We start from the raw sequence: 16,268 nt of genomic DNA, 5'->3' as shown, positions 1-16,268 counted from the left end.
TAAAAAGATTTTTTAAAAGATTTTATTTATTTATTTGTCAGAGAGAGTGAGCACAGGCAGACAGAGTGGCAGGCAGAGGCAGAGGGAGAAGCAGGCTCCCTGCTGAGCAGGGAGCCCGATGTGGGACTCCATCCCAGGACGGTGGGATCATGACCTGAGCCGAAGGCAGCCGCTTAACCAACTGAGCCACCCAGGCGTCCCTTAAAAAGATTTTTATTTTTTTACTTGACAGAGAGAGAGAGAGACAACAAGAGCAGGAACACAAGCAGGGGGAAAGGGAGAGGGAGAAGCAGGCTTCCCACTGGGCAAGGAGCCCAATGTGGGGCTCAATTCCAGGACCCTGGGATCATGACCTGAGCCAAAGGCAGATGCTCAATGACTTAGCCACCCAGGTGCCACTGTATGAATTTTTAAAAAAGATTTTATTTATTTATTTGCGAGAGAGAGAGCGAGAGAGAGAGCACAAGCAGGGAAGAAGGGCAGAGGGAGAGAGAGAAGACTTCCTACTGAGCAGAGAAGCCTGATGGGGTCTGGATTCTAGGAACCCAAGATCACGACCTGAGCCAAAGGCAGACACTTAACGGACTGAGCCATCCCGGAACCCCTTGCACGAATTTTTTAATATACTATTTGCCACTTGCTCTCAAGTTTGTTGCAAACGTTTCCTCCACTGTTTTTTGTTTAGGATGTCTGTGATCAGATTGTGTAGCAGGCAAGTGAGTTTGGCTTTTCTTTTGAAATATCTTCCATTGGGTTGAAGCTTGGAAAGTCTTCCATTATCTCTATCAGTTCTTTAACCAGTCTCTCAGTTTCTTATTTCTCTCCAATTCCCTCCACTTTTATTTACTTAGAACCTACTGTGTGTGGCTCTGTTTTAGGTTCTGGGAATATAGCCATAAAGGAGTGGGCAGAAGTTTGTATGCTCAGGGGACACAGGATCTCCTAGAAAGCAAGCACATCCTTGGGAGGCCACCAGATGACCCTGCACACCATAGCTTTTGGGGCCTCCTCTTTTCTTGCCCCTCCCCTCCTCTAGAATTTTCCGGTGGGAAAGCTGCTGACTTACTCTGAGTATATTTTGAGATGCGGGTTCCTCTATCTCTGAAGACGGGGAAAATGTCCTGTCCTCTCAGTCCTGGCCAGCACCCCACCTTGCTCCTGGCCTTCTCCCCTTCACCCTGCAGCTCCTTTCTCCATCCTGAAGGTGCTCTTTCTGGTCTCTTCTCTCAAGCTGTGGTCCCATCTGTCTTCATCTCAGACTCCAGACCCACCCTGGCAGCCTTCCTGTCCTCCCCTGCTTTCATACCTCAGTCACCGCAGGCTGGCTTCTGGAATGCCAAAGAAAGGATTCTGGTGAACATACTGCCTTTCACCTCTGGGGCCACCCTCACACTTAGCCCCATTAGACCTTTGAAATTATTCCTTCCATCTCCTCTATGGGCTCCTGCTCTCTGAGTGTCCCCTGGAACACCAGTGCGACTTGTGCTCTGTCCTCTACTCACTCTCCTTTTCCTCATACTTGCTCTGGCTCAGTGCATCACCTCCGGCTGAAGTGTATGATATGTCCATGACTTTACCTCTGGATATCTGCAGTCTCTTTACCCTGCCTGGGGCCAAAGTGAGCTTTGTCTCCCCCTAGACCTGCTCTTCTCCAATCTCCTTGTCACAGGGAGAGCCTCATTGTTCCCCACCATCTCTTGGGGTCACTCTTCCTCACCCATCACTCACGTGTAGTGGGGAACTTGTCTCCTTCCCGGGTTTCCAACCCGTACCTCCCTGTCTCCTCTCCATGCCCACTTGAGGCTACAGCTTCACTTTTGCCCCCATATTCAGCCCCCTCCCCCCTCTAGTCCAGTCTGTAACCCACCTTGGCATCTGCCAGGCCTGGCAGAAGGCTGACCTTAGGGCTACATCCACCTGTACCTCCAAAGGTAGGGTCTGCTTTCCAGTGCTCCCTTCAGACTCAGAAACTTCTGGTGGCCTCCAGACTACTCATTTTGTAGGATCTTATCTCCATGCCTTTGCTGACACTTCCCGTCCTGGAATGCTTTTCCCATTCCCCAAAAGTTCTCATCTGCTATGTAGCTGGTGGTGGTGGTGGGGGAGGGTACCTCCTCCAGAGTCTTCCCAGAAGCCCATTCCCATTGGGAACCCCTGGTCCTGGAGTCTGGTCCAACTCTCCTGGCCCTCGCCTGGCCCTGGGGCAGCTCTCTGGGATCAGCCAGGACAGTGCTTCTGTTTCGTTTACTTTCTTCCTCATTCCCATATACCTTTTTTTAACCATGAGCTATCCCTAGCCACACTCTTCCCCCATAGTTCCCCCACACTCCACAACGACTCTTATAAACAGCAGTGTAGGACACCGCGACTTCATCTATCAGGAGGTTCTGCTGGCTGGAACCTCTGGCTGGACATGGCAATCACAAATGAGCCTCGGAGGACAAGATCCTCTTGCAGGTGAGGCGTAGAAAATGAATACTCAGCCCTTTGGGATGGGAATTGGATTTACTTCAGAATCTCAGCCACCCCTTCACACTGGCAGTTTCTCTCTTCTCCCCAACATCCAGCAGAGGGCAGGCGATCGGCAGAAGCACCGTGAGCTAATAGGACCGCGAGGAAAGGAGGGAATGAGTTACATGGAATGAATAAGGGGATGAGTAAGAGAGGTAAGGAGGAAAGGAATAAAGGAATAAAGAGGGGATGGATGGAAGGAAAGAGTGAGGGAGGGAATGAATAAGTGAGGAGAGAGAAAACGAGAAAGGGGCGGAAGAACTAGATTTACAGGGCGCGACCCTTCCCAAAAGGCACTGCTTCATTTATTCACTCATTCATTCGTTCAGCTCCGCCAGGTGCTGGGAGCTATGTCAGATATAGAGACGCAAGGTCAACCAGGCGGCTGGAGCTCTTCTTGGCTGAGCAGAGACCAGAAGCTCAACCGCGGAAGAGAAGCTTCGGGAGGCGCCCCTCCGCCCGCCAGAGCTCGACGCCCCTCCCCCAGCCCTCCAGCGAGGCGCCCCCCGGCCTCCGTCTACACCCGCCTGGCGCCTGCGCGGCGCGGCCACGTGACTCGCTGAGGCCCCGCCCCGCGGCCGCCCGCCCGCCCCGCCCCCGCCTCCGGCGAGTGCGGCCTCAGCTTGCGGCGGCACCAGGTGAGCTGCCAGGCGCGGGCCAGGCTGGCCGGGTGGCAGCGAGTGCGGGTGGTGGGCGGCGGGCGGCCGGCGGCAACAGAGCCCGGGCGAGCAGCCCTGAGGGCGCGGGGACTCAGGGGCGGGCGCGGGCCAGAGGCGCAGGAGTGGCGGCCTGAGGCGAGCCCGCGGCCTGACGTGGCGGGGGCGCGGCGGGCGGGACCCCCGGGCGCGGCTGGGCGGGGAGCTGGCGCTAGCAGAGATACCAGATCTCCGCGCGGCTGCCGGGCCCTCCAGCCTACTAGCTCTTGGGCTGCCTGTCGCCCGGGGCGGGGCTGAGCGCGGCCTTCCCACCCGCGACCCTCGGTTCTGCGCGCGGGCGGGTCCTGCAACAGGCGGGTGGGGTGGGCCGGACTGCCACCACCTGGTGTGACCTTGGACCTCGGCCTGCGAGCCTCAGTTTCCTCAGCAGCTCTCCGGGGCCGGGTTTTCGGGGGGCCCGCGGGCTGCAGCCGAGGGAGTCCAACCTCGCCGGCTCGTGCGGTTTCCAAAGAGAAGCCGGAGATCGCGCTGTCATTGCAACATCTCCGGGTCCCGAAGCGTCCGCCGCGGGTTCTGACTACTTCCAGTCTTGGCGCGGGCCGGAGTCGCGGGGTCGCTATCGCCTTATGCCTGGGGTCCTTTTCGCTCCGGGCCTGAGCCGCGGGTTTGGCGCGCCAAGATGCCCCAACTCTGCTTTCTGGAAGACTCATTCCAGAGCGCATCCGAGTTGGCACTCCTGTGATGGCTCCCCATTCTGGAAATTAGTACCTACTCTCTCCCCTCCTCTTCGCAACTGTCCCTTTCCCCTTTGTTGCAGACCTTCATGCTGCCAAGGATTGGGGTTTGTTGAAGGCAGACAGTGTTTTGGGGCGCTTCAGAGGACTGAGGGGTGCCTGCTCAGTAAATGGTGTTGAGTTGAAAATTCTTCAAAAATACTTTGGACTCTCTCATCCATGAGTTAATAAAAAATCATTTTACGTCCTTAAATTTGTACTTACTTGGGACATACAGCTTCCTTCCTGCTCCCCTCAAAAGCTTTGAAGAGCACAGAATGGAGAGGCCTTGCTTGTGATGAGTAGAATCAGAAATGTTATGGAGCTGGAGGGAACCAAATCCAGGGAAAGACTTGATGATAGAGTAATCCCTGTGAAACGAATAGGAGAAAGAAAGTGCTGCCAAACGAACTCCCCAGAACATTCATGGGAAAGGAATCACAAAAGGAGTGTTGCGTTTAACTTAATTTATTTTTTGAAATTTTGTTAATTACACAAACATAGTTGCACTCTGAATGCTGTTTTTCATCTAAGTCAACAAAGACTAAAAAGAAATGCGATTGAGCTAGATAGTGGTTGGAACCAGCTTCTCCATACTTGGCTGGTGGGAGAATAATTCCTATAACCTCTATGGAGGGCCATTTGTCAGTATGCATTCAAATGACAAGCATTGAAATTAGCATGATCTTGCAGTTATGTATCAAGATAATTTTCCTCAGATAACTGCTGCATATGTGGCATATCTAAGTGATTTTCAGTGTAACTGTTCGCAAAAGCAAAAAGTTGGAGGAAACCCAGATGTCTCTGAAAAGGATTGTTTAAGTAACATGTGGTTATCCATCCATACAATGGACTGTGGGAGGGATATTAAGTTTTCATATGCAAAAGTTAATGAAGGGGGGAATGGTGTAGATTTACAGATTTGTCTTTGAAACTGTAGATGACCCCTACCAGGGGAGATAGAATGTAGTTTTCTTCTGGGAGAGGATCCGTTTAGGGCATAAGTGGGAGGAAAATTTAAGTTTCATAACATACCTTTCTGTGCCTTTTGAATTTGAATGTGAACATATTAAATAAGTTTGGGAATTTAGTTTTTAAAAAATTTATGCTGACAGAAAAGTTACCATCTCTCCCTATCAGATCTTAATGTTTTGTCTTCTTTGTTTTTTTGTTTGTTTTAAGGAAATAAAACATTCCCTTTTTCCTTCCTGGAGAAAATCATGATCCTGAATTCCTTTAATGTGCCTATGCTATGTTCTACTGTAACACCTATCTATAAGCAAAACTGGACAGTATTTTGTTGTGTAATTTCAAACTTTTTGTATTATACATATTCTGCAGTGTGCTTTTTTCCCCCTTTGCAAGCCTTTGAGATTTTTCCACGTTGATGACTATAGCTTGAGTTCCGGTTTACTCCTCCCTTTTTTTTTTTTTTTTTTTTTAAGATTTTATTTATTTATTTGACAGAGAGAGATCACAAGGAGGCAGAGAGGCAGGCAGAGAGAGAGGAGGAAGCAGGCTCCCCGCGGAGCAGAGAGCCCCATATGGGGCTCGATCCCAGGACCCTGGGATCATGACCTGAGCTGAAGGCAGAGGCTCAACCCACTGAGCCACCCAGGCGCCCCTACTCCTCCCTTTTTAAATTTTACTTATTTATTTGACAGAGGGACACAGTGAGAGAGGGAACATAAGCAAGGGGAGTGGGAGAGGGAGAAGCAGGCTTCCCACTGAGCAGGGAGCCTAATGTGGGGCTCAATCCCAGGACCATGGGACTATAACCTGAGCTGAAGACACATGCTTAACGACTGAGCCACCCAGGCGCCCCTAGGTTGCCCATTTTTAGCTGTTGTCTAGTATTCTTTTGGCTCACTGTGTTGCAGCATACATTCCTCTGAGGATGGACATTTTGGTCGTGGCCAATGCTTGTTTTATGAAGGAGGCTCTGATGCATGGTCTTGAATGTGTTGCACTCTGAGCTATGCTTTGTTAGAGCAGGGAATTGCTTCGTTTTCTTCACACCACCCTCAGCAGCTTAATTAGTTCCTTAAATTGTGCTTGGTAAATGTGGTTTGTTTGCCCAAGGGGGCAGCCTTCTCCTAATGCATTCTGTACTCCATAGTAAGTGTAGCTGCCATGGATCCCTTCCCAGAGGGGCAGAAGCGCTGATGTGGGGTGGGGACCCACCAAGGATTGATGTCTATTGGAGCAGTCAGTCCCCACTGCCACCCTTAGAGAAGGAGGCTCTCGACTCCCTGGTGGTCGTGGTAATGAGGAGGAAGCTTAGACTTGGAGATAATGAGTTATGTGCTCACAGTCATGTGGTTACAAGTAGTACAAACAGCCATGGAGTTTTGCAATGTGGGTGAGATAAAGCACTAGCTGGTGGGTAGAGAGACCAGCTTCAGTGATGGAGCATGCCTGTTGTGTTCTTGATACAGTGACAGAGGGAGAAGTGATCGAACTAGACCTTGACCAATATGGTATTGTAAAGAGTCAGGTCTAAGAGGGAGTCTGATGGTGTTCAGAGGATGACCCAGTGGTGTCCCTTTTGGTCTAAGGGCTAGTGACAAGGTACAAGGGAAAGGATCATTTTGAGCCAGATCGTGGGGGAGACCTAAGAAGAAGGCAGTAAGGAGCCAGCTCTTAAGCCAGGTGGTATACATACTGGGCATTTGGGGACCCCCTGCAGCCTGAGTAGGTGAGCTGGGGAGGATGGGACAGGAGGAAGGAAACCAGTTGGGAGTGTCATTGCTGTGGTCTGACCCAGAGTGGTGGTTGCGGGAGAATACGTGGATGGGCATCTAAGATAGGAGAGATGAAATCAGAACGAGGGGGTCTGATAGACACAGGTATAAAAAGGAAAAGAGATCTTTGAAACCATGAGATTTCTTTTTTTTTTTTTAATTTATTTGACAGAGATCACAGGTAGGCAGAGAGGCAGGCAGAGAGAGAGGAAGGAAAGCAGGCTCCCTGCTGAGCAGAGAGCCCAATGCGGGGCTCAATCCCAGGACCCTGGGATCATGACCTGAGCTGAAAGCAGAGGCTTTAACCCACTGAGCCACCCAGGGGCCCCGAAACCATGAGATTTCTGATGTGGAAATCATGGCTGTATGGAGTAAGAAAGCTAGACCAGTGGGGAGGGGTGCTGGCTGGATTAGGCATCGAGCTGGAGGTGCATTTGGGAATATAGGGTAGATTCTTGGGAAAGAGGGGAGGGCTGAGGCAGAGTGTGTTGGCCGAAGGGATCAGAAAAGAGAGCATTGCCATGGGGCAGAGTTTCGAGTCAAGAGAGGTGGTTAATGGGGACTACCCCTTGGCCCTTGCTGTCTGTGTGTGAGCCAGTCCAGGGTGCGGAAGAAGCAGTGGTTATGGTGGGTGAAGGTCCCAAATCCAGGAGGCACACTGAGGGGCCGGCACAGAGAGGAATAGAGCATGTTGGATGGGAAACAGCAGAGAGTCCAAAGCAATCAGGTGTGCTCCTAAGCTGTAGTAGTGAGGACAGAGCCCTCTTCTTTTTGGCAAGTTTTTTTTTTTTTTTTTTTTTTTTTCATTTGTTTAAGTAGGCTCTGTCCCCAGCATGGAGCCCAGTGCGGGGCTTGAACTCTCGACCCTGAGATCAAGACCTGAGTTGAGATCAAGAGTCAGATGCTTAACCAGCTGAGCCACCCAGGCGCCCCAGTTTGGCAAGTTATATAGTAGAATCTATTTTTCTTTCTCTTCCCCCCTTCTTTTTTTTCTTTTTTAATTTTAAGTAGGCACCACACCTAACATGGGGCTTGAACTCACAACCTTGAGATAAAGAGTCCTGTGCTCTACTGACTGCCTTAGCCAGGTGCCCCTTCATTTTTTTCTCTTAAAGATACAGTACAGGGAATTGGAGAAGAAACTAATTTGGGGCAGGGCATAGTGGCATGGCCTAAGTGGCGAAGGCAGATGTTGATAGGCAGGGCGGCAGGTAACTCCTGGGCTCCCGCTTCTTAGCTAGATGGCAGTGCTGCGGCTAGAGTGCTTAGCTCAGCCCCAGAGTGCAGTGCAGGACTGGATGCCCTCTGAGTTAGAATGCACTGCCGAAGTGTGTTTGAGGTAGGTTTATTTTACTGATTGGGTTTCTGAGGCTTCAACTCAAATCATTGTGCATGTTTTGAACATACTCAATTATTACAAAGTAACCTTGAACCAAAAACATGCTGCATATGATCTTGAATGCACCAGCTCTAGTTGAAATTACTGTGCTTGACTCTCAGAATCTTGGTAAAAGAAGGCAGGTCCTGGACCCTCCCCTGGGTTTCCTGGCCAGCACTCAGGTCTGTTGTCATTTTTATGCATCCATTCCTATGTGAGGGAACCCAGTTTTGTTCTCCCTCTCTCTTTTATTTTTTATTTTATTTTTTAAGATTTTATTTATGTTATTTATTTGACAGAGAGAGAGAGAGCGCACAAGCAGGGGGAGTGGCAGAGGGAGAGGGAGAAGCAGGCTCCCCACTAAGCAGGGAGTCCTGGGATCATGACCTGAGCTGAAGACAGATGCTTAATCGACTGAGCTACCCAGGCACCCGTCTTTTTTTTTTTTTTTTAAGATTTTATTTGTTTATTTGAGAGAGAGCTTTAGAGAGAGAGAGATCACGAGCAGGGGGGAGGGTAGAGGGAGAAGCAGACTGCCCACCAAGCAGGGAGCCCAATGCGGGACTTGATCTCTGGACGCTGGGATCATGACCTGAGCCGAAGGCAGATGGTTAACCGACTGAACCACCCAGGCGCCCTTCTCTCTTTTTTTAACGTAAACTCTGCTCCCAGTTTGGGGCTCGAACTCACAACCCAGAGATTAAGAGCCACGTGCTCTATAGACTGAGTCAGCCAGGTGCCCCAGTTTTATCCTTTTTCAATGGGAGAGAGGGAGAGCTCTTGAGAACCTGGTCTGTGCTACTGCTTTATATTCATTGTTCACCAATTTTAGATTTCCCCAACAGGTGGGGTGCTTTTATTTCCCTCAGGTTGGTCACGTGGTGAGTCCATGGTAGGGCTGGGGCCCCCACCAAAGTCAGTCTGTCTCCGGAACCCCTCAGAATCTTGGAGATGAAGGGACACAGGTCTTCAGGAAGGAAGCTCCAAGTTTGGAGAGGTCGGTGGGGAGAGGGAGTTTGTGGGTTTAAGACCACAGGGGAAGCACTGGTGAGCTGGTGGAGGGAACAGAAGTGCCATCAGCAGCAGGTGCCACTAGGACAGCCTGTGCACTGTGTGGTGTTGCTTCCCTGGCTTATTCCCTGTCCCCTCTGTCTTGCCAGCTGACAGCCGCAGCGGTGAGGTCTGGTGTGGTGGTCAGGATGGCGGAAGAGCAGGAGTTCACTCAGCTGTGCAAGTTGCCTGTGCAGCCCTCACACCCGCATTGTGTCAACAACACCTACCGGAGTGCACAGCACTCCCAGGCCTTGCTCCGGGGGCTGCTGGCTCTCCGGGACAGTGGCATCCTCTTTGATGTTGTCCTGGTGGTGGAGGGGAGACACATTGAGGCCCATCGAATCCTCCTGGCTGCGTCCTGTGATTACTTCAGGTGAGTTACATGCACATGTTCTCACAAGTAAAGTAACACAGGCAATCCTGGCTTCACTAGGAGTTTGTGTTGGCACCCGTAGTGACCAGGTGGGAAGAACCAGTCAGAAGCTGCCAAGTCCCTTGCTCTCCCCAAGCTCCTCCCACTGCTTGTTGTAGTGACTCACCAACACTGATTGGGACAGAGGGGTCTTTGAATCTGTTTTTCTTTTTACTTTTTTTTTTTTTTAAGATTTTATTTATTTATTTGACAGAGATCACAAGTAGGCAGAGAGGCAGGCAGAGAGAGATGGGGAAGCAGGCTCCCTGCCGGGCAGAGAACCCGATGCAGGGCCTGATCCCAGGACCCCGAGACCACGACCTGAGCCGAAGGCAGAGTCTTCAACCCACTGAGCCACCCAGGCGCCCCTACTTTTTTTTTTTTTTTTTTTTTTTTAAAGATTTTATTTATTTATTTGACAGAGAGAAATCACAAGTAGGCAGAGAGGCAGGCAGAGAGAGAGGAGGAAGCAGGCTCCCTGCCGAGCAGAAAGCCCGATGCGGGGCTTGAACCCAGGACCTGGGATCATGACCTGAGCCGAAGGCAGTGGCTTAACCCACTGAGCCACCCAGGCGCCCCCCTTTTTTTTTTTTTTAAGATTTTATTTATTTGAGAGAGAGAGAGTGAATGAGAGAGCCGAGCACAAGCCAGGGGAGAGACAAAGGGAGAGGCAGGAGTAGACTCCCCGCTGAGCAGGGAGCCTGACTCTGGGCTGGATCCCAGGACCCTGGGATTATGACCTGAGCCCAAGGCAGATGCTTAACTGACTGAGCCACCGAGGTGCCCTCGAATCTGGTTTTCTTTCAGCTCTCCTGGGACCTGTTCTCTCTTTTCCTTTTTTTTTTTTTTTAAAGTTTGTTTACTTTTAAGTAGTCTCTAGCCAGCATGGGTGGGGCTGGAATTCACAACCCTGAGATCAAGAGTGGCATGCTCTTTCCAGCCAGCCAGGCTCCCTGTTTTTTCCTATTTTTTTAAAAAGATTATTTATTTATTTATTTGACAGACAGAGATCACAAATAGGCAGAGAGGCAGGCAGAGAGAGAGGGGGAAGCAGGCTCCCCGCTGAGCAGAGAGCCTGGTGTGGGGCTCAATCCCAGGACCCTGAGACCATGACCCGAGCCTAAGGCAGAGGCTTTAACCCACTGAGCCACACAGGCGCCCCCTTTTTTCCTGTTTTTTTTTTTTTTTTTTTTTTTTTTTTAAGATTTTATTTATTTGACAGACAAGTAGGCAGAGAGGCAGGCAGAGAGAGAGAGAGGAGCAAGCAGGCTTCCCGCTGAGCAGAGAGCCCGATGCGGGGCTCCATCCCAGGACCCTGGGATCATGACTTGAGCGGAAGGCAGAGGCTTTAACCCACTGAGCCACCCAGGCACCCCTTTTTTCCTGTTTTTTAAAGAGACAACATGCTTGACTTGACTTGTCCTGTTCCATTTTATAAAATGAATTTTTTATATCTTGGTATAAAATAGATTTTCTTTCTATTTACTCTGGTTTCCCCACCATTTCATTTTGAGAAATTTCAGATCTGTGGAAAGTTGGAAGAATAATATTACGAACACCTGAATACCAGTTGTTAACATTTTACCATATTTGTTTCTCTTTACACACGAAGACACATACACACCTTTTTTAAGATACTGGCACTTTATGCCTTAGTCTTTCATTCCCCCCACCCCCCAGTGGTGTCCTTATAATGCTAACTAAAAGTCCACATGAACCCTGGTCATCAGGCTTCTGGTCCTGAGGCCAAGGACAAGTGGTCAAGTTGTGTGTATACATTGTCCACACAACCATATGATATATGAAGTTGTGCCTTTTGTGCCCCTTCCCTGGCCATCTACCTTCTCACCCACACCTTCTCATCTTTTTTGTTGTTGTTGTTAAGATTATATCTATGGATTTATTTGAGAGAGAGTGAGCATGCTCGCGCATGAGCTGGGGGGGGGCAGAAGGAGAAGCAGACTCCCCGCTGAGCACAGAGCCCCGGTTGGCCCAATCCCAAGACCCCGAGATCATGACCCTAGCAGAAGTCAGATGTTCAACCGACTGAGCCACCCAGGTGTCCCACACCTTTTCATATTGAGGGCCTAAGCCTCTGAACTTCCTCCTCCCCCACTCCTTGCTCCCTCCCAGCCATGGATTCTTGGTCCCTTGGAGTTTCTGTGGCCTCCTTCATGACCCCATCCCAACCATTGGCACACTGAGAAGAATTAGTGCCACTGCCCTCATTGTACCCTGGTGAAAGGAGGCTCAGGAATGAGCCCCAGCCATGGCCACCTGATTCCCATTCCAGCCAATTGTTTCATTTTTTCAACTTCAAGTATTGGTTATAGTTCTCAGGGGTTTTTTGTTTTGTTTTGCTTGTATGTTTTTGTTTTAAAGATTTTATTTGAGAGCTAGAGGGAGTGGGGAGTGAGACTGGGAGGGGAGGGGCAAAGGGGGAAGGAGAGAGAATCTGAAGCAGACTCTATGCTCAAGGTAGAGCCTGATGTGGGGCTCCATCCCACAACTGCAAGATCATGACCTGAGCCAAAAACAAGAGTCAGGTGCTTAACCTAAAGCCACCCAGGCGCCCCTGTTTTTTGTTTGTTTGTTTTTAAAATAATCTCTGTTGCCATCATGAGGCTTGAATTCATGACCCTGAGATCAGGAGTCGCACACTCTACTAACTGAGCCAGTCAGACCCCCAAGTTCTCATTTTTGATTTTAGGAACTATCAAGTGAAGTATTTTTTTTTAAGATTTTATTTATTTATTTGACAGAGGCAGGCAGAGGGGGAAGCAGGCTCCCTGCTGAGCAGAGAGCCCGATGCGGGGCTCGATCCCAGAACCCTGGGATCATGACCTGAGCCAAAGGCAGAGGCTTTAACCAGCTGAGCCACCCCAGGCGCCCCGTGAAGTATTTTTTTTATAAGATTTTATTTATTTATTTGATATAGAGATAGCACAAGTAAGCAGAGTGACAGGCAGAGGGAGAGAGAGAAGCAGGCTCTCTGCCGAGCAGGGAGCCTGATGCAGGACTCGATCTCTGGACTCTAGATTCATGACCCGAGCCAAAGGCAGCCGCCCAACCAACTGAGCCACCCAGTTGCCCCTCAGGTGAAGTATTTTTTCATGGTAAAAGTACCTCCTGTTCTCCAGAAGGAGTTTATAGTGAGCATGACCAATGGTGACCTAGGGCAGACATGCCAGGCTTTCTTGCTTCTACTTTTGCTGTTACTCTGCAGTGCTCTCTGCCTTTCCTGCACCACAGTGTTGTCTTCTGGGCCCAGCTAAGGTACTTCTTCCTCGGGGAAGCTTTCTGCAGTTGTCCTGCACCCTCTCCCAGCCTCTGGCTCTCAGGGTTGGCTCCTCCCTGAAGGAGGCTGCTGACCTGTTGGGGACAGAGAGCTGCATAGCCCTGGATCGCCCTTTCTTAGGAGGTACCCCCTGCAGGAATCCTCCTTTGGTGTGTACTCTGTGCTAGGCTTAGGGATTAACTAAACTGTGCATCTTGGGTTTTTTGTTTTTTTGTTTTTAAGATTTTATTTATTTATTTGACAGAGATCACAAGTAGGCAGAGAGGTAGGCAGAGAGAGAGAGGGAAGCAGGCTCTCCCCCCGATGCGGGGCTCCATCTCAGGACCTTGGGATCATGACCTGAGCCGAAGGCAGAGGCTTTAACCCACTGAGCCACCCCGGTGCCCTGGGTCTTGTTTTTTTTCACTTGTGGTAATAACTGTCCACTGTACTAATCTTCTGGCTCCTATGACCCTCTCGTGCTTTGCCCTGTCTACTTCTCCTGTGCTGGTTCCTGTGCTCCCCGCCTCTGTGTGTCAGGGGGCATAAGTGTTCTGTCCTATATGTGGTCTCTCTGGGTCATAGACCTCTCCTTCGTTTCCGTACTGTGAATTATAAGGTAGTCAACTATACTTGGTACTTTGATTTTGAAAATTTGGACAAAATTGATGATTTCGTAGAAAATATATATTGACAGAACTTCACCCCTGCAAAAGAAAGTTATATTCTCCACAAAAACACGAAGCCTAGACATGTCCTGGAGTCATATCCTTTTATGAACAGACTCTAATGCCATTTAAGCTTTCAGAGCAGAGAAAGAGAAAGGGTCTCCAAAAAAAATTTTTTTTAAAGATTTTATTTATTTGACAGATAGCACAAGCAGGGGGAGGGGCAGGCAGTGAGAGAAGCAGGCTCCCCCCAAAGCAAGGAGCCTGATGAGGGGCTCGATGCCAGGACCCTGGGATCATGACCTGAGCTGAAGGCAGACCCTTAACTGACTGAGCCACCCAGGCGTCCCTAAAATACTTTTTGAAGTATACTATTTGAATTGGTGAAAAAAAGTTGAAAGCACCACTTTCTCCCTGCCTTCCCACATCACCTCCCCACCTCACCCCCTCACCATGGTAACTCTTTCAAAATTACTCTTCATCCCTATACTGTTTCTTTTTGTAAACACTAGTCCAGAATTCTGAAACCCCCAAAGCCCTGAAATTTGAAAGTTGTTTTGTTTTGGTTTTTTGTTCCACTATGTTGCTAAAACTTTGTAAGTGTATTCAGGAGGTCTCCTAGAGCTGTTTTTTTAGTTGGTAGCTGTCCAGTCCTTACTTTTGTGGGGGGATAGGGAACTCTGGGTTCGGCCACATTGCCATATTTTCACCAGTTTTTGTTTTTGTTTTTTAAATTTTGGTACCAATCTGTTAAACAACAAAGCCTGCCCTAAACTGATATGAGACTGATTTTACTTTTATCCTACTTAGTATATGTCTTTTACATTTTGCTTTGGAAATACTAATGAGTTTGGATGGGAGGTACAGACCCTGCAGGGGTGTGACATCATATGTGGCATGGGTGCTGTGTCTCTCCAGTTGAAACCTTTTGAATTCTGAAACATACTTGGCCCCCATTAGGGCACTCACTGGAGTTGAGTTGTGGTATCCTAGCAGCAGAGGCAGCCCTCCTTGCAGAGTGTTCTGTGCTCTTCATGCCCTCCACCTACTTTGTTGGTGCCCTGCTGTGATCTTAAACACATGATAAGATTTACCATCTTATATCTATTTTTTAGTGTACAGCTGAGTAGTGAAGTGTATTCATGCTGGTGCGGAAGGGGTCTCCATGCTGTTTACCACAGTAGCTGTCACCATTTTACATTCCCACCGGCAGTGCACCAGAGTTCCATTATCTCTGTAGTCTCAGCAACACGTATCATTTTCAGGGTTTTTTTGGTAGTCGCCATCCTAATGGTTATGAGGTATGGACTACTTCTTTTTTAAAAAATTTAATTTAATTTAATTTTTTATTATTTTTAAAAGATTTTATTTATTTATTAGAGAGAGAAAGAGATCACAGTAGGCAGAGAGGCAGGTAGAGATAGAGGGGGAAGCAGGCTCCCTGCTGAGCAGAGAGCCCGATGTGGGGCTCCATCCCAGGACCTTGAGACTATGACCTGAGCAGAAGGCAGAGGCTTAACCCACTGAGCCACCCAGGCGCCCCCCTGCCTTTTTTTAAGATTTATGTATTTTAGAGAGAGAGAGAGAGAGCGAGCACGTGCATGGGGATGGGGGGGAGAGGGAGGGAGAATCTCAAGCAGACTCCATGCTGAGCCCAGAGCCTGATGTGGGGCTAGATCTCAGGCCCCTGAGATCACAACCTGAGCTGAAACCAAGAGTTTCAGCTCTTGGGGTGCTTGGGGTGCCTGGGTGGCTCAGTCGTTAAGCGTCTGCCTTCGGCTCAGGTCATGATCCCAGAGTCCTGGATTTGATCTCCACATTGGACTCTCTGCTCTGATAACCTGTTTCTCTCTCTCTCCCTCTGCCTGCTGCTCTCCCTGCTGTGCTATGTCAAATAAATGAATAAAATCTTTTTTTTTTTTTTTTTTTTTAAAAGGAGTTTGTTGCTTAATTGTGCCACTCAGGCACCAGGCATCCATTTTTGGTTAAAACAGCAAAAACAAAAGGGGTGGATATATATTTTATTTTTCTTTCAACCTTTTTTTCCCTCCCTAACTCTTATTTTGAAAGCTGTCAGGGATGCCTGGGTGGCTCAGTTGTTTGAGCGCCTGCCTTTGGCTCAGGTCATGATCTCAGGGTCCTGGGATTGAGTCCTGCATCAGGCTCTCTGCTCAGCGGGGAGTGGTGAGCCAAGGGGCAACTCTGTTTCTTGAGAGGGCCAATGATGAGCATGCTTCTTCCTTTCCCTGCCCTTGTGCTCTTGCTCTTTCTCTCTCTCTCTGTCAAATAAATAAATAAAATCTTAAAAAAAAAAAAAAGGCAATGCTATAGAAGAGCTGAAAGATCCGTACAGTGAGAGTGAACAGCCTGTGCCCTTCACCTAGATTCATCAGTTAGCATTTTGCATATTTGCTTCAGGGTAAGTTGGGGATATAACAGTTTCTCTGGAAATACTTCATTGCACTTCCAAGAATAAGAGCTTTCTCCACTTTATCTGTAAGAACATTGTAAATCTCAGAACATTTATAGTCCTTCCATAATTTTATCTGATACTGAGTCCATTTTCACATTTTCTTAATTGTCCCCCAAATATATTCTGTCTCCTTCCTTCTTACCCTCTTCATTCAGGATCCAGTCAAGGTCCACACATTGCAAGGACACCCCAGAGAGTCAGTCAGTGTACCACAGAGCACAGGAAAGCACCATGAGGGGGTGCGTGTGGAATAAAATGTGTATGAACAAATGTGACATGCCAGTGCCAGCTCTGTGAGCAGGTGACCTCCAAGATATCTACAG

General features: G+C 49.0%; 1 protein-coding gene across 3 annotated transcripts in view; it reads left to right on the top strand.

Moving 5' to 3' along the window:
* The first annotated feature begins 3,024 nt into the window (after nucleotides 1-3,024).
* Nucleotides 3,025-16,268, top strand: part of KLHL22 (kelch like family member 22) — a 36,832-nt gene continuing 23,588 nt past the window's right edge. Inside the window, exons 1-2 of one of the 3 annotated variants that reach the window (XM_047697731.1) lie at nucleotides 3,025-3,149; nucleotides 9,223-9,488. In XM_047697731.1, the coding sequence (XP_047553687.1) occupies nucleotides 9,262-9,488 (227 nt within the window). In that variant the 5' untranslated portion in view covers nucleotides 3,025-3,149; nucleotides 9,223-9,261. Of the gene's footprint in view, nucleotides 3,150-8,208; nucleotides 8,245-8,932; nucleotides 8,944-9,222; nucleotides 9,489-16,268 lie in introns of those variants that run through there. The other 2 variants (XM_047697733.1, XM_047697732.1) reach the window with 2 other exon arrangements.

The sequence above is a fragment of the Lutra lutra genome, chromosome 12 (assembly GCF_902655055.1).
Source record: "Lutra lutra chromosome 12, mLutLut1.2, whole genome shotgun sequence".
Lineage (NCBI taxonomy): Eukaryota > Metazoa > Chordata > Mammalia > Carnivora > Mustelidae > Lutra > Lutra lutra.
This window is presented reverse-complemented; position numbering and strand designations above follow the sequence as displayed.